The sequence below is a fragment of the Ixodes scapularis genome, unplaced genomic scaffold, assembly GCF_016920785.2.
Source record: "Ixodes scapularis isolate PalLabHiFi unplaced genomic scaffold, ASM1692078v2 PGA_scaffold2__306_contigs__length_199485367, whole genome shotgun sequence".
Taxonomy (NCBI): domain Eukaryota; kingdom Metazoa; phylum Arthropoda; class Arachnida; order Ixodida; family Ixodidae; genus Ixodes; species Ixodes scapularis.
In genome coordinates this window covers 179406898-179425573 of record NW_024609857.1, presented here as the reverse complement: position 1 = coordinate 179425573, position 18676 = coordinate 179406898, and the positions used below count along the sequence as shown (strand labels likewise).

Here is an 18676-nt window from a genome sequence, read left to right as displayed (position 1 = left end):
CCATGAAAACTATCGAGCGCTGCAACCAGTGCCAACAGCACCGTGGTTTTTTTCCCGAAAAACCCTGTCGCGCTTTCACGTCGATATTGGAGAGTCATTTCAAGGACGTCAAGGATATTATTTTTTGGTCCTCGTGAATTCTCATTTGAATTGGCTGAAGGTGATGGCCGTTCCGACAACTTCGGTGGAGGCAAGAGTGAAATGTCTGCGAGAAACATTTGTAAAGCATTGGTTGCCTGAATGATTGTCAGAGACAACAGGCATGCATCCACAAGATTCTTATTCACATGATTTGGAGAATGAGAATTCCCTCGTATCACCCTGCATCTAACGGTGCCGCAGAAAGAGCTGCCCAGGCAATCAAAATGCTCAAGAATTCGTTGGTGGGAGACATTCAGACAAAGATTTCACGCGCCTTCCTGCAGTACCGCAGGACACCTCATAACATTACTGGACACACACCTACCGAAATCCTCATGGCACGGAGGCCGAAGATTGCAGTCGACTTACTGCATCCTGACGTCCATTCGAAGGTTCTTTTCAGAATGCTGCAACGGAAAGAACGTCACAGTTACGGAGCTCAACGACAGCCACTACCACGACCAGGCGAACACGCTTGGGCAAAGAACTTTCGATCGGGGCCTGCCTGGGTTCCCGCATCGCTATCACATCCAACAAGCGCTTCTTCATCACAGGTTTTTCTGGAAGATGGAACCAGTTGGCATCGCCATGGGGACTAACTTGAAAGACGAGTCAGTCTCCCCCCTTAGAAGGATACGGTTACAAACATTCCGCCATAATCCACTACATCGCATATTTCGTCACCGGCAACCTGGAGCTCCGTCAGTAGAACAACGCGCACCACCCGAGCCCCAGGTACAGCTGGCCAGCCCCAAACAACGTGACAGCCTTACACTTGGATCGTCCAGCACTCTTATGGCGCATTCATACTGGAAGCGGATCCGCGTTCGCGAAGCGGTCGCCGATGCGGTTTACGAGCGACCTGATTTAGGCACTCCGAGAGGCGGTTGGCGGTTGGCGGTTGGCGGTTTCTCGGCTATCAAGCGTGATTTTTCGAGACGTGCGTTAGGCAACCCTGTTTTACAATCCAAAATCCACGATCGAAAGCAAACATTTTGCTATTTTGGCGGGTGCTTTTTTTCGGCATCGATTTGAAGTCCAGGGGGCGTGGTCAGTGACGTCACACATGTCAAAAGTATATTCGCTGTTATTTCGTCGTAAGCGTTTTTTTTTGTTTTCTTTTAAATGCCGCCGGCTGCATATTTAAACGTCGATCGGTCGGCGTCTGCGTGGTTGGGTGCTCGGCGGTATCCGCGCTGGTGTGTGTTGTCGACGAGCCGTTTGTGCTCGTCGTGTTCTGTTGCGTATCAATTGCCGACATCCAGCAACATCCGGCTCCCCTTTTACAAGTGTCGTGCGCTGCCTCGCCTCTTTGCGTCTGGTAGTGCTCTCGTCGACCATAGGCTACTGGCTGTTTGGGTTTGGCGTCTCTGGCTGGTTTCTTCGGCCATGTGTCGCCACGGCGTTCCACCTTTGCTTGTTTGTCGGTTCTGCCGGTCATCGTCTGTGATGATAATCAGGCTGCTCACACTCGTGGTAGGAGTCCGACGAGAGGTGCCTGCCTAGGCTCTCCCGTACCAAGGATTCCTTTGGATCGCCTCGCATCTGAAGTTGCTCTCCGCAGTGAACGATGATAACAAAGCAGCCATCAGGTCGGCGAGAGCAACACCAGACGCGAAGACGCAAAGCAACGCACGACACTTGAACAATGAAAGGAAAGTCGGCAGCTGAATTTACTGTACCGTGTGTGCTAAAATCGCGAACTAGATGCTTTAAATGACATGGCACGAGCGCGCCTGTAGCGGGTGCTCCAGTAGTGCAGTTTAGGCTACTCACTCTCCGCTTGCACGGTCTTGGCAGCTATTCTATGGAAGGGTGATAATCCGTCGTATTACACAGAGGTGCAGCTCCAGAAAGATCGGTACAAAATTACTTCTTCTGTGCTCTGTCGCCTCCGGTACACTTCTTCATTCGCAACAGGAGTGACCGACGGCACTGGGCGAAATTTGAGAATGTAAAACACTCCTTGATGTTAGAGCTCGACGAACACGAGAGGCACGTCGACAACACACGTTAGCGCGGACACCGTCGAGCATCCCACCACACACACGCCAAGCGACCGACATTTCAAATTGCAGTCGGCGGCATCCAAAATAAATCGTGCTGTTTCCGTCAAAATAAGAGGTAACATTATTTGACCTCCTAGACGTCGAAATAACAGGTGACGTTATTCTGACGTTCGTGACGTCAGAATAAAAATATATAAATCATAATGTATTCGCGAAGAATGTTTAATTTGTGACTGTTAATAAAAAAATACACCGGTGACAAAACATCACTTTTTGTGAACAGGACGGAACAGGTCGCGGTATTTATAGCCGAGACACCAGCGGTACACTAATACTTCAATCAATCAATCAATCAATCAATTGACAGTTATTTTCGGTGTTATATGATGCAGTATGTTCACAAACCATCTGGGCTATAGCCATGCTTCCATGTTTAGAGTTAGCTCGAATGCATAGAACAGCTCGATTTTTAATAGATGCTGAAGTCACAAAATATGACTAAGCTATGGTTTCCCTATTAAGAAACTTAGACGGCACATATAAGGTGCATATAAGTTCCTATGCAATATTATAAGTTACCATATGTTCATTGAAATTAAAAAGAAGTTTCCTGGGTTAGTTTGAGATGTGGCCTGACGTCAGTTATTTCCTTAGTGTGCCATTTGCTTAGTGTTCGTTGGGACAATTTACGTCTGACTGATGCATTTTGCAATATATTTTTGTGATATGGACACCTCTTTACCAGAATGCGGAGTGCTATTGAATAAATTATTCTATTTTTTCTTGTGGGCAATTCTATAAACCCTAAAAATGTTTAGACAAGATTCTGCAAACAGCTAAATAATACAGACTATACTACAAACGCTTTAAAGGGAAGTTGGAGCACTTCTGCGTTCGAGAAAAAAAACTTGTATGCATTCATTGCCTCTAGAATAACAGATATCACAATTATGTTTCATTGCAACACGCCGAAAAGCCATCGAAGCAATTTCAAAATAGGGCTGCAGCTCTGCCTTGAGTAGACAAAAGATCCGTCGATGACGTCACTTACAGCGACTGTCTCTCGCATTTTCTCGCTTTTAACAATACTTGCACAGCAAATGGTTTGGGTATTCGAATTCTAGGTGTAAGAATACACTAGAATACACTTTGAACTCATTTTGGTCTCGAGAAGCTCCGCAGCTTCTTGCTTTGAGTAAAACCCATGCCACCAGTCGCAAGGAACACGGACGGATAACAGCTAGAACTTTGAATCACGATTCGCGTGACTTTTTATTTGTCTGTTCAGTTGATAAAAAAGCAAACTTGGGCATTCATGCTTGTTTTATTTTTACATTAGTCGGCGAAAAAATATTCTGTTCTGGGTAAAATGTATATTAAGCGTGAACTGGAGTTGCGATATCAAAAGATATGGAAAATCATTTTATGGTCTTTTAAAGTTACCTCTTGGAAATCTCGACGCTCATAAACTCTTGCTGGGGATGAACTGTACGTTCAGTCTAATTTGACTGGGACACTATGTAGAAGAGAAAAAAAGCTTTTAATTATATGTACTAATTAACGAAACCAACCAGGTCAAAAAGCTGCAAGAACAAGAAGCAATAACATTTAAAGGGTTCTGATCTAAAATGTAATAAAAAAAGTTTAATTTTCCTTAACACCTCTTTTTTAATCTTTATGCATTTGGAACTGCCAAATATCAACATATTTTTGGTGACTAATTTTTGCAATTTTTGACATTCCCTAATTTCAGCGCGTCCCCACCACATGGGAATAACAATTGTAGCAGATGCGGCTTTTCAAAATGCACAAGCTGAAACTGGTTACGATCAGCATTTGTACTTACAAACTCTTGTGGACACGGTAAGTAGCGCGTGACAAACGGGAGAAATATAAATTAGGTTTGCTATCAAACACCCCCTTGAAATAATAAGCATAATGTTCTCTATCTCCTGCTGAATCCGGAGGCCTGATGCTTGAACTCGAGTCTGAGAACGAGCAAAATAAAACACTGAACACGCAACTATACCAAGCACGACACTTCATTAGGAGGCAAATTTGAGGACTGCTTCAAATAAAAAACGTATTCTTATTTTAATTTTCTACGTTTCACTCCTCGGGCTATGTATCAGCTTTTGAAGCTATAAACAAAGAGGGTCGATCTTTGTACCAAAGCCTGCTTATTTTTTTTTTTTTTTAAATGGGATAAAGAATGAAATTTAGATGGTGAAACCGCAGTCAAGACAAGGAATGTTGTTTTTGTTGTTCACCAACACGTGCGTTACTTTTCAATATCAATTCTTTCCCTGGCACGCAGCATATTAACGTAATTCGAAATCGAGCACTTTTCCCTCCGTGCTATCATGCAGGTATGCTTTACATAGACTGGGATCACAAGCTAACCTCAAGGCGCATTCCTTTAAATACGGCTACTTTGCGTTTTATTAAGAAGACACGATATGTAGGCCTGGTAGGGTTGTGTTTCAACAAAGCTTCGGGCCGTTAGTTCTTTTCATCTACTTAGTCGTTTTCTAATTCCTTTTCGAGTTTTATTGTAATTTGGCAAAACGTTTCGATGTCTGCAAACACCCTTGCTTTTTATACAAATAGCTAAAAAAAGATGAACGACAACTTTTTCGGTGATTGACCAATTGATTGTTAGGTGTACTTTCTGATCAAGAAAGTCAAAGATAAGAGAAGGTGACCTGGTTTTGTTCTATTTAAAATTTTTTATAAATTTACACACCATTATTAGCTCACATGATCAACTGCTTGTTTTCGCTGCGAAAGCATTAACTGTCTCATGGAGCGAGCCGATATCATCAGCTTTGAAACCATCGGAAACGGCACCTTAAGGAAACCAACCGCAAAAGCAGATTGGGTTATGGGGATATTTATACAGCGTGTAGTTGGTCAGCCATTAAAGTTGCGACGAGTCACACGCTGTAGATGAGAAATTGAGCCAGTGCAGTACAACCGTTAGCCTGTGGTCTTTAGCGTGCACCACGCAATAGTGATACACCACCGCACGCTGGTACGATGTTCATCCAGATCGATACGGGCAGGGGTGGGGCTCGAGCCCAGGATCCCTGGGTTCTGCAGCGCGAGCTTTCGCTCCACGCACGTCGAGCTGGGTGTGCGCTTTAGCCCACTCGGCCACCGATACCCCAAACCACGCTCAATGTTAGCCAACGGCACCTTTTGCACTTCGGTCCCATTGGCTCGCACGCGTCGACGAGGCTTCCATTGGCCGCTGCGCTTCAGTCTGTGTGGTGTCATCCTGAATGTATTTCACACTCTTGCCTTATCAGTAATCACCGCGTTCGCTCGCCTCTTATCGGTTGTACGGAGCGTGGCAATATATTCGGCACTTGAAATAAACCAAGGGGTTTGTTCTGCTGGGAATTACGTTGCTGTCCTTTCCTTTCTCGTGCCGCAAGGCACATGATAGTTTGAAGGATCGCTCACCCGATGGCGCTGCGTGTCCGCGAGGCAGCGCCTCCCCCGTTCCATGACCAAGGTCAGCGCGTTGCACGTCGAAGATTAAAGATGGACCACGAAAAGCAGCGTGGGTGCTTTCGCATTCACAACTCATAAGAAGGGCTTAGGTGTACTTCGAGCCTTTTTTTATTTTCCTTTTTTTGTCTAACAGTTTTATAACAAATTTCTATTCGAGAAAAGTTTTAAACGGCTTGACTTATTTAATTTTTTCTTCAGCAAACATTGTGTAAGTAGATAACCAATGTGAACTTTACATATGGTTAGACTGTTGAATCCCGCCCCGCTTCTTTCTAACCGTCAAAATGAGCTCAATTAAAGTTTCCTGAATGCTCCAGATTGGCATGGTTAATATCAACTGAAATCGCTATATGACAGCCCGCTTATATAGGTTTCTCAGAAGCAGCATTTCAAGCAAAATTTAATTCGAAGGCAAACAACGATTTTTCTAAGCATTCATTCCTTTTTAGAATACTATCAAATTAAAACACGAACACCATTGGATATAGTAAAAATCGATATTGTAGATTTGTGTTAAAAGAAATCGCATACCAACACTGTTTTACAAGCTCTCCAACTTCTGATTATATTTTATTTATATTATGTATGTTGGCGACCATTCTGTCCAAGATCCAATTTTACATCTAAATTATTAGGACTCCAGATGATTCATATATTACGTCCGTTATATTAAAAATGTTCGATTATCTTGGTCTTACATTGTTCTTCTTCACACTACATTCTTTTATTTTTTTTTCAGCGTGAATTTTATGCTTTTTTTCTTTGTAATTCCCCATGGGCTTTGAGGGTATTAACATTAAAAAATACATAAATAAATATGGGCTCAGAGTTTCACTCTGCATGCTAGAAAATAAATAATTTATTGGATACTATTTCCTAAGGATGAGAAATTTTATTTTTTTAATGCTGATGTTTATTTTCTAATCTTGACAGCACCGATAAAACACTAAACACATCGCTTTGCAAAGAGCCACAAATATATTCACCAAAAAGATATCAGCATATGATCTGTAAGGCGAGTTAAACCTCAATGTTTTTTTCTGTAAGTTAAATAATAACGATCCCAGCACTCCTCCCTGCGGTACTCCTGACTGTACCATATTCTGTGGAAAGCAAATATTATTTTATAACATCGTGCGTTCCTCTTGAGGGAAAGTTTTGAATTCAATTTATAACAAACATTTATGTCTGCCGAGAGCCATTACTTTCAAATATGACGGCACTGCGGAACTTTGTCGTAGGACTGCTTATATTATTGATTTTTCAGTGAAAACAAAATTATAGGAATGCATTCACGAAATGTAACGGAACATAACTCACATACAACTTACATGCTTTGTATAAATAATGGTATGTTTCTTGAACAAATATAAGACATCTTATTCTATTTACCATCTGCTATGACGGTGCATTTAGTAGTCCTTACCTACCCTACACGCGTACATTAAAAGCTCCGCTTCGATCGATCATATTCTGGCGCCAACCGTTTAAAGCGAAATATGTCAAATAAACAGAGTTGAATATTTTATGGTTGCACGCTGTGTTTGAATTTTACCGGCATTTTCTAGCCTATACCGATTTGGAAGTGGACGTGTGAGGTGTCGTCCGAATTATCATGCCCATCTTCACCGAGAAACCTAGCCTGCTGCGGGCGCTGGTCTCGCTCCATCAAGATTGTTTGTTGTTGTTTATTTTTACATTTTTGCGCCTACTATTCAGCTTATGCAGCTAGGAAAAAAACGTTCATTCAAATAGTGCGCTTAAAATATGAGATGAAGATTCTTTTTTTAAACGTTAATGTTAATTTGGTTTGTCAAAGTGCTTCTTGCAGTTTACTCATTCTTATCGTAAAAGGCTACGCCATTCTTCTTACATTTATTATAAAGCATTTATTATAAAAAAAATTACTTCCGGGAGCCATTCGTTATCTTTGAGAGAATGCCTGTTCTAAACACAGTAAGAAACGCCATGCCCCAGGTAACACAGCTTTCTAGACTAAGATTTGATTTTTGTCGGTTAATTTACGGACATTGAAATCCAAACCTTCACGACTTAACCAAACTTCATATTCTTTGCCCAGAGTCCGAGTATTTCGGCTCTAAGTTGCATAAACCTAGTATATCAGGACAGTCCTCATGGTAAGCCGGATAATTACCTTAAATACTCTATTTATCGTATTAAATAATGAAAATAGAGATACGGTATATTTAGGCACTTGCTAAGGTCATTTTAAGCCACTAAATCAGTTGATTTTAGAACACTTTGAAGCACGTGAGGAGAGCGGGCGTACACCAGCGTTAAAACTCGCGCAAAACGCGCAAAGGTAGTGGTGGTCGAACTCTTATTTCTTATTTATATCAACGACCGTATTGCACGTGTCTCCTCTTCAATAAGCCAGTATGATGATGGTTGTGTTATTTACAAGGAAATTCTTAACGATTCTGACACCAACGTCCTTCAAACTTATAATAATGTCGCTCGCTGGTGTGCAGATTGGTTTAAGGGACTTAACATTTCTATAAAGAGATCTATGAAAGTGTCCCGTCAACATAGAACGTGATCTTTCTACTAAATCAATAATACAATTCTTCTTTCTGTTTGTTCCTATAAATATCTTGGTGTTCGCTTAGCCAATATTCCATTCTGAAATATTCTTGTCGAATATGTCACTAAAAGTGCTTATCAATATACTATACCATGTTTCACCTTATGATGTACGGCAGAAAAGACCACAAGCGCGAGCTCCTTGCTCCAGGGCAGATCACGGGGGCTCAAGCTCTCGTGCGTTAAGAGCAGCTCCCAACGCCATGAGCTTGCGCTTCTGCGGTACCACGTCAGGTGAAACAAGGGGGGGATCGGTGGCCGAGTGGGCTAAAGCGCACACCCAGCTCGACGCGCGTGGAGCGAAAGCTCGCGCTGCAGAACCCAGGGATCCTGGGCTCGAGCCCCACCCCTGTCCGTTTCGATCTGGATGAGCATCGTACCGGCGTGCGGTCGTGTATCACTAGTGCGTGGTTCACGTTAAAGACCCCAGTCTAGCGGTTGTACTGCACTGGCTCAATTTCTCAACTACAGCGTGTGACTCGTCGCAACTTTAATGGCTGACCAACTACACGCTGTATAAATATCCCCATAACCCCACAGAAAGGTGAAACAGAGTTTAGGCTATCTCAAAGCAATCATTTTGGTCAAACCTGCGCCTCTAAAGCTTTTTTTTTACACAAAACTTTAGTTTGCTATAACCCTAAATATGCAGCCTTTATCTGGAACCCTGGTATCACCCTTGCGCCTGCTGTTGAGAACATCCAAGATCGCTCCGCTCGTTTTTTTTTTTTTTTTGTGTTTTTTTTTTTATTTATTATCGCACAGTCAGCGTTACCTCAATGAAAGCATATCTATTTTTTTTTCAATTCTCTTTCGCTATCTTTTTGTCTGAGGACGACGCTTTGATCTAATATAAAACAAACTACTTTAATTGCCGGACATAAGGTACAGAAATGTCTATGCCGTTAGGAAGCCATTTTCTTCTGCCTTCTCCTCTCGTCGTAGTGCACAGCTCGTGATGAAGCAGCCGTGGACGTCGCAGCTCCAATGAGCTGGCCGCGTGCTTGCTCCCTTTTGCGGTGTCCTCGCCGCTCTAAAAAGTTCGAAAACGTTTTTCGTAATAACATTATTTCGTTAATGTCTTTGTTACGAGATTTATCGCCCTAATCCCACACTTCGTGAAACATTGTTTATAGAATCATCTTACATATTATCACGAACAATCACCAGTTATAGATAGGCATCCCCCATTGTAACATCCGCTCGTTTAATGCGTCTATTTTACCCCAAACCTCAGTAGATTGAAATCGCCTTCCCGCGCCCATAGTCTCGATCACTGGTGCTGTTGATTGTAACATTGCTCTTACTAAATGTCTTGTTGTTCCTTAGTCATTTGTTCCTATTTTGCCTTGTTCGTCTATATACTCATATATTCTTTTGTTAAAACTCACGCATCTGTGTAATGCCTTCGGGCCTTGAGTAAAAATAAACGAAATGAAACAAAACCTGCGTTTCCCAATCGCCAGCTGTGCACCTGTTACACGAGTGGTAACTTTGGTACATCTCTGCTCTCCTCAAGTGCTTCAGGTCGTTCTAGAGCTAACTGAAATTGTTGTTTCGGTGATGTTAAGAAAGTTTCTAGATATAACCTGATCTTTATGTTGCATCACTGAACAATTATATAACATATTTTACCTATTTTCAATGAATCGGGAGGGTTTGCCACTTATATAAACCCCCTGACCTTATAACTCATCTGCGCAGAACCACATTAGTGTAGCTTTACCTCATAAATCTGTTGAAATTAAGAATCACACGTCCTGTATTTATTACCAAGTAAACTCAGTTTGCTATTGTATTACAGCCTCTTGATGCACAGCAGCTCAAGCGAAGCACAATTTCAATTTTTTAACGACTATTTAACATCATCCGCCAGAGGAAATCATCCATATATATGAAAAGAAAAATCTTTATTCCAGGTAAACCTATATTTCGCGGAACTCAGATGCTCCAACGTCAAGCTCGTCTTAATACAAGTTGTAAATTCGACCGTAAGTATAAACAAACACATTTCGGGCTACAATTTACGTTCAAACTTCATCCCATGAAAAAGACTATGGATCTTCACAAAATCAAACTCCTAAAAGCACAATTTAATACACAAGTCTGTTTTAGAAGTTTATCTTAAGTTTTTGCTAGCGTACAGTTACTGTTGGCTAACAAGTATATGGCATGCTATACAGTGGGCAATGGAAAAAAAATTCTCACAAGAATTTAAGAAAAACGTTTATACCTAAGGGAGGTTTCCTTCTTTTAGTTCTTCCGGCCCTGCTAGGTCTCGTTTCAATCCTGGAAAGAAGAGCTATCACCAACGCATTCAATGTCAAAAAAGAAAAAAAAATTACCACCTTGTAACTTATAGAGAGCGAATTCTCGACATCTTAAATGATCAGAATTATAACCGGACTACATCAAAGTGAAAACGAAAAAAAAAATCATTCAAACACTTCAAAAATGTTTTCGTCCCTACGGTTTCGGCAATACCGAGATTCATGACCCTGACGACAACGGCAGCGATGAAGGCCTCACGCCGTCTTCCCTCACGAAAGAAAAGTTATCGCGGGAAAAAAAAAAAACAAGCAGGATGGCCACAACGTTATTGCCGCGACCAATTATCTGAGTAAAATGTTCAGAGAGAAAGGTCGATCACTTCTGAAGTTCCTGAACACCGTGCTGACATGGGATCCGCACACCTTAGACATTATAATAGAGGAAAAACCGCATCAAAATTCGAACATCGTGGATTCGATTCACTATTTAATCGCACGGCACAAACGTTTGCTTGTTCCCACCCATTTTGATCGCGTCACGGCGCTGTTGCTGAAGCAAAATCCGTCAATGAGCATAGTAAGTTATGACCGTTTTAAAAAAGAGGATGACCAGAGCACAATCGGGCCATTCGGCGCACATTATCGTCTTCGCCCACTTCACCGAATGCCTTCGTGAAGTTTCACTGAAGCAGAAGACCGGATCGTCGCCGCCGCGACCGCCGCCACCGCAACCGCTGCCAGCCTTCACTGTTGGTACTGCTACTGTCCGGCTGTCCAAACGTCTTGCCGGAAAGGCATGGAAGATATTTTCGACGACACAAAAGATTGCTCAGACGACAATAAAATCTTCTCTACCTTTTATCACCGCCTAAGAAAGAAGGTCAACGCCCTCTTGAAGGCCATTTTGTCCGTGTTTGCGTACACCTCAGATGGAAAGTTTGTCGAAGAATCCAACATCATCGATTTAATACCTTACGAGCTATACAACCGACAACCTCTCTGGTTGAGAGGTGCCATTTCCCCCGCAATCAATTGCTACCTGGATCTTTCACCGTTTTGAGCTCGCTCATACAACCCATGGCCAAAGAAGAAAACATGGTGCCACGCCAAAGAAGAGGAGCAATGTCGTCTGTTACAGAGACAGTCCTCGTGCATCCTTCGTTGGGATCAATAGACCCGCGCGACACACAAAGCGGAGAATAGGGGAAACGTTTTTAGAAGGCTCTGAGACGAACACCTTGTTCAGGCAAACTAAGCGTCCTCGATTATACCGCAAACGATTGTCCATGGGCCTCAGAGACGTGTATCACGCACACAATGGGGAAATAAAAAAAATTTAAAAAATTTAACAATGGGAATAGGGGCATTTTAATTGCAATCGGCACGTTTTCGTGATTTCTTTTTGCAGTCCCCATTTAAGAAAAAAAAAGAATAATATTAGAACGGGACGGAAGGCAGCCAGAGCGCTTGAAATATAGTTTCGTAATATGAAGAAAAGCAAGTTTTTATGCACAGACCATGGTCCTAACTTTTACGGAAAATTAGTGAGGTCGTTTCTCGCAAAGAATGCTGTTAAGCCATATTTTGTGTATTCAAAGCAAAAAGCTGCGCTAGCGGAACGTATACAACGAGCAGTAATGAGTCGAGTTTATAAGTACCTTGAGTATGCAAGAACGAGGCGATCAATCGAGAGTGTTCCTAACCTCGTTAAATCCTACCAATCCAGCTATCACGGAGCGCTGGGCACGCCACCCATCGCCGTCAACGAGTAGAACCAGTCCGCATTTCTCCTCCGCATGTAACCTCTTTCTGGACCTGCCAAAAAACCTAAATTTGATGATGGCAATCACGTGCTCATATCAAAGTAACACCACGTTCACTTCAAAAAGTTAGAAAATAGTTCACGGACGAGATATTTATCGTCGACAGAATCCGATTATGCGTTCCAACAATCTACCGCCTCGTTGACAGGGCCTCATTCGATCTGGCCTCGTACTTTAAGGAAAGCATGTGCTTTGCTTTGAGGTAAAATTAATAAAATGCGCGGGTGACTGTTATATTACAATGGGGAACTTGGTGAGTTCTAACGTAAAATATTTAGTTGCAGTAAAAATATTAATAAAACTACGGCTAATATTTTTAATAAACTGCGATATTCTGGCTACTTTTCTCTCTCTCTCTCTCTCTATATATATATATATATATATATTTTTTTTTTTTAATTACGTCTTTAGCGAGGGTATTTACTAGAAAATGTGTATGAACTGCTTTGTAGATTTCATTTTCATTTCAACTCGCTTGTTTAGTTGTCATCTTTACATAGGTATTATCCGTTCTAGAGACAGTCAATAAAAAAAATTAAAACAACATTACGCGATGTACTGTGTTTAATGTTTTTTTAATGCCTCATTCGTGCAGAGATTGGGGAAAAGTCATGAATGCAACTGATTAAGAACTGATGCTTGAGGTCGCGCTATTTGGCTGAAACTACGCAGACCAAAAAAAGCAGACCAAAAAGTAAAAGGCAGGATTTTAGAATATTCATCGCTTTACGACAAACTACGTTTAATTTTGTCTAAACCATTTTATATGTGAGCGCAATCAAATCCTCGCTCGTTGAAATGTTAGATTGGTAGCTAAAGCCCCATCTGTATCCAAATTTCTTAATTGACTTGCGTTTATAACTTCTAAGTTTGAAAAAAAAATGTCATTTAGTAGCAATTTTACATGTATTCAATACTATGATTATTCCGTCCTCTATTTTTATTCATAGGCTGAAGACGAATCGATATTCGAGATGTTTAAAAACACAACCAAAAGCAGTGGAAGGTCTCTGGACCCACACCTCACTCTGGGAATGTTCAGGGAATGGGCAACATATCAAAGTTTCTTTAACAATAGTGATGTCGTCTATTTGATAACAAGGTAGGTGTGCCGTTCTGTGCATTCACGTGTCAGAGCGCAATAACGGAGAAAACTACTTTCAGTCACAAAATTTTCGACTTTATCATGGCGTACCGACTGGAGATGAAAGGTAAGACTTGCTTTATAACAAAGGCATACCATACAATGTCGCAGAGTTTTTGTGAACGTACTATTTTGCACTCTAAAATTTTCGTCGCACAGTTATTCAGTTTCACGTGCATTTCAAAGGATTTTCACAAAGTAGGTCAATATATCCATCAAACCTAAGCAGCGCGTGAATACAAAGACCGCTCATCCGTTTCTAATTCTTTTTTCCTGGATTGTGAATGGGTAGATAATATAATCTTCCATTTACCTACGTCCTACAGGCAGCACTACCTCTGTGAGCCTATGCAACCACTTTCATTCATATTCCGAATCTCTACTCTCGTTAAAAATGTTTTTTCCTCAATGATGTATGAATCAATGAGTCAATTCTTAATGCGTATAAAATTTTATTAGAAATCAGTTCGAAACAAAGCAAAATGTTTAAAGTCATCACAGCCTCGTTACGATTACCGATCTCAACAATCTTTCAGGAACTACAATATTCAAAGAGCAGCAGCTTTTTTTTTTTCTGTGTCTGTGAGCACACGCAATATTTTCGCTTAATTAGGGCATAAATGGTGGTTTAATTGTATCAATTGTGAGCAGAATAAAACAGATGGATGCAGTTTTTTAATCTCGCAACGAAACGTCATTCACTGCAGTACAAGCACTGCTACTCCCAACTAAAAACAGAGTTTTGCGCTACTGCCAGTGCGGAGCACAATTATGGTAGCCATGTTCTTTGAGAATGAGAGCGTCATCGCCATCCACTGTGTCCCGAGGGAAACAACGGTGACGCCCGCATCCTACAGAGGCGTTAAGAAGAAAAGGAGATCTCACCGTATTATAAATAGAAAAAAAAAACTTTTGACGCTTACGGCGACATTTTATTCTACCTTCAGTAATCAGACCACCAACTCTCCGGTGTTACCCGAGAAAAGAAGTAAATTTGTGTGTCACGGTCAAAGTTGAGGAGAAAATTGTTAAATTTTTTAATCAACAAAGGGTGTGAGAAAGTCGGCGTGCAACTGCCTGACCTTACACCCATCGTTTTGCACTCGCCAGGGTTGTAAACGAAAGGTCAGAAAATCATACAAATCTTCGAAAGATATGTATTATATACAATCAGCAATATATTACCGAAATTCAAATAACATCTTGAATCAGCAACAATATAGTGCACAGCACTCATTTCGCATAGGGAAAAATATAAATATATAAATGCATAAAAAATAGCATTAGTTATAACTTCAAGATATCAGAATAATGTCACGAATGACAAGTGATGAAGCGGCGAATGACTGAGTGAACTGAATGTTTAATGGGGCGAACTTGTGCCCAAAAATAAAAGTGAAAAAAGAAAGACAACAACAGAGCGCCACGGGCGTCGAAGGCAGCGAAGCAGCAGGATCGAACGCTGAGGCGAAAACCGACCCTGGCTCGCCATGCGAATCCCCTTATGTACACGCCTGGGCTTCTGGAATAATCGGCGTAGAAGGTTCGAAGCGTAGAACATTCGGACCTGGAACAAGAAACAGGATTCTCGAATTTTCCAGAGATCTACACTGCAGGAATAAACAAAAGACAGGTTGCTCCCAAGAATCGAACCCTGGCGTTTCGTGTGGGATGCAGGCGCGATAACCGTTAGGCCACGAGCGCGCAGCCTACTTGACCAGCTGCGCGCGCGGCAATATAAGTTAAATATTTTCTCGGATTCGGGCTTTCACAAAAATATACCGCTAGCAAAGCGTCCATCTAGATCTGTTGCGTGAGACGTCTAACTAATTACGGGCAGACGGGCAAAGAAGTGAAACATTAAGGTGTAGCACGAACATGACAATAAGAAAGCGGACCTGAGTTGTCCTTCCCATGTTAAACAGTAATCGTCATATAGAAAATAGCTTTTGACCGCAGAAACTAGTGACGAATATGCATTTTCGTAATTCGCATAGCAATCTACGAAGATTGATTAATCTTAATTATTTTTCTAAAAACAAATGTTATTGAAATGGTTCATTTGCGTAAGTTGCTATACAGAGTCTAGAATCTCTGTGGTGGGATGTATACAATGTTCTGGCATCTCCGTATTTCCGGCAGCCGCGTCCTACGCCTACGGGGTGTGTTCGAGGTGGCGGGTGGCACTTAGCTCGGATGACGGCAAGACATTTTCGGGCGTTCCCGCTGCAGTTCAACAAATCGCCAACTTGTGAGTCAATATCTTTCTATAGATTGCTATTATAGTGTTTTGGGGAGGTACACCAATCAAGATACCCTTGTGTTTATTTTTGGGCTCTTTAAATGAAGCTTATTATTAATTTATCATTATTCTTACAAGTATTAAATCCCATGTCACTCCGCCTTAAAAATCTCTAAAACATTCTAAAAATATCCATTCACATAAAGAATAAAGTAAATACGAATTTGACTACAAGGAACAATATTTGCAGGTTTGTACTGAAGTTTTTGAAATCTAAACATGAAATAAATACCATTAAGATCACTGCAAGCTACAACCTTTCATTTTGCCCTAAATAGTTTTTCACAAAATGATTTAAGATATTAGACATGAAGAGACATAATAATTGAATCCACATGCCTGAGGAGACACGCTCAACGTTATGAATTATTCACCTTATGTGCAAATGTGTAATTAAGGATTGAACCGGCACAAACCCAAAATATATTTTTTTATATATCTTATTCGAAAAGACAAAATCTGCATTATGTTGAGCTGCTTGTCAAGTCAAAACGACTGCTCTCTACAAAAACCGGGCTGAACTGACATCAGTATTCCTGGCTCTTTTCAAATGGTACATATTTTAGCACCCATATCATGCATGACCACTTGCGAAATGATACATTTCATTCACAAGTTTAAACAATAAACTCCTCGTGAGCCTCGCTTGTCATTTAAACGTAACCTGTACCATCTTCTGTACTCTGCAAGGGTCACTTTTACTATATAAAAAATTTCATGATAAGGCGCGACTATTTTTAAGTCGGCATGGCAACATGTATTTTTCTGTGTTTTATTTACAGGTTGGGAGTTGATTGGGACGATAATAGGAAAAAAGTGGGGTGTACTCCTCAGGATGGTCATGTGATGAGCAGAAATGGTGAACCCACCCAGCACCCAACCTTCTCAAATTGCAGCAAAGAGTCGTGGGAAGAACGGACTCTGATGTCTTTAAGGTAATATTCTCTTTTTTTTTGCAATGTTTTCGTATGTATTAACCAGTTACTATTTTAACGCTCTAAATATTGCGTTTAGCTACGTTTATTTAAATTTCAATAGCGGTGTTAGCAAATAACCAATTCAAATTACAGGACTTGTGTCACGCCGATTGCATGCATTTCCTTGTATAATTGGGGTTTTAAAATAAAAACCTAGTTCAAGAGAGTGCATATTTTCTTAATATATTAATAAGTTTGTCCGCCAATAAATCTTACATTCAATTCTTGAAATATTTTTATTCTATAGACATTTTGCCAGAGCTGTCGCTATCCAAATTGCGTGACTTGTTCTAAATCTTAAATAATTTTTGACAACGACGGGAACACTATGAAGCCTAAGATCACCTCGTGACCCAGTTCGGCTCTTTTGTTGAATTTTGACCCAGTCGAAATTTTTTAGATCGAATCAGTTTAACTTCTGCAGTGCAGAGAAAGCTACTTTGTTTTGCATGGTTTATTATTCATAGTGGCTCGCCTGTTCCTCGATTTCTTTATAAATCATCAAGTACGCTGAAAGAGACAAGTGCAATGAAAGGTGCAGATTGAACGACCTATCTCAAGAACTGCTCTTCACAAATACATGAAAGTGGGCGTCTCGTTCGCGCATGTAATACTTGCATTTTTGCGTTGGTGAATCAGAGTCGCACAATTGCTGCGAAATAAACTATCAAAAGGTTAAAAAAAAATCACAAAATGGCAATCTGAAATTACAATTCAATTTATGTTTATTACTGCTCCAATATATTAATTCAAGTTAAGTTGAAATGGCACAGTATATGAAAAAATTTATATTCTCAAAACAACAACATTAAGCAGTGTTGAAATTCACTGTCAAGTGTTAAAAACATCGATTTCGAAAACGAGTTGATAGAATGTTCCCTTTAGAAATATAACAATTTCTGTTTTTTTTTTATTTTATAAAGGTTCAAATTTTCCACCATCCATGTAACTTCATGCCCTAGGAAAGCGATATTGTAAAATTTGAAGCAACCTGGAAACAAAGAGGTTCGAAACTTTTATGCTTACTGCTCTAAATAAAGGACTGAAATCTAAAAAAAGGTTTGAGATCTTCCAGAGGGTTGAAGTTTCAGGCGGGTCGTATTTTTACACAAACGTTAAGGAGCTGTTCTAGTGCGAGGTTTCCCACGCACACACCAGCGCTGACTGAAGTCTGCTGCGTCACGCCGGTTAAGCTGGGCCCGTCAGAAAAACGTTACCGTCTACAATTCTACCTGCTTCAACTTCTTCGATGGCGCACTGCCATCGCGTCGCATGCGAAGAACGCTACCTCGAGCGCGCGCTTTTCCTTTTTTCTCCGAGGCGCCTTCACGCAATTTCCAGTATTGCCATCTTCTGTGCCGTGCTTCGCTCTAACCAAATGCATTCATTGTTTGTTTGTGTGTGTTCGTGTTTTTTTTAATTCGGTAGCATTAACCGTCCCAGGTGCGCACCGACATCATCAGCATTTGAAGCCAGTCGCCTGCAGCAGCCAAGCCTGTCGTCTGTAGCAGAAATGTGATAGATAGGCTCCCATTGGCTGGCGCGCGTCATAGTTTCAAGGAATGAGGCTCCCATTGGCTCTCGCAAGGCGTATTTCCCTGGAACGCCCCACGAGAAGCCCTCTCCATAACGGCGCTGCGGCCCGGCCGCCCCTAAGAAAAAGCGGCTGGCCGCGAAGCCCGCAGAGCCCGCACGGGCAGACACCGGTGTGGCCGCACGGCCGAGCACAGCACCGCGCGGCCACTTCACGAGAGCGCACATTCGGCTGTCGGGAGGAGCCTGCAGATCGCGATCCAAACCGCCTCAGACGGCAAGAGGTGGAGGCAGTTTTACAACGCGAAGTTGAAGCAATAGGTCGCAGCCAGAATGCTTTCGCACTCAAAACTC

General features: G+C 41.5%; 1 protein-coding gene across 1 annotated transcript in view; it reads left to right on the top strand.

Annotated features, from left to right (window-relative positions):
* LOC115318118 overlaps positions 1-18676 on the top strand; it is a 44153-nt gene that overhangs the window by 10431 nt on the left and 15046 nt on the right. Inside the window, exons 3-8 of the mRNA XM_029977831.4 lie at positions 3904-4013; positions 10193-10264; positions 13317-13468; positions 13531-13577; positions 15653-15761; positions 16595-16747. Of these exons, the coding sequence (XP_029833691.3) occupies positions 3904-4013; positions 10193-10264; positions 13317-13468; positions 13531-13577; positions 15653-15761; positions 16595-16747 (643 nt within the window). The remainder of the gene's footprint in view (positions 1-3903; positions 4014-10192; positions 10265-13316; positions 13469-13530; positions 13578-15652; positions 15762-16594; positions 16748-18676) is intronic.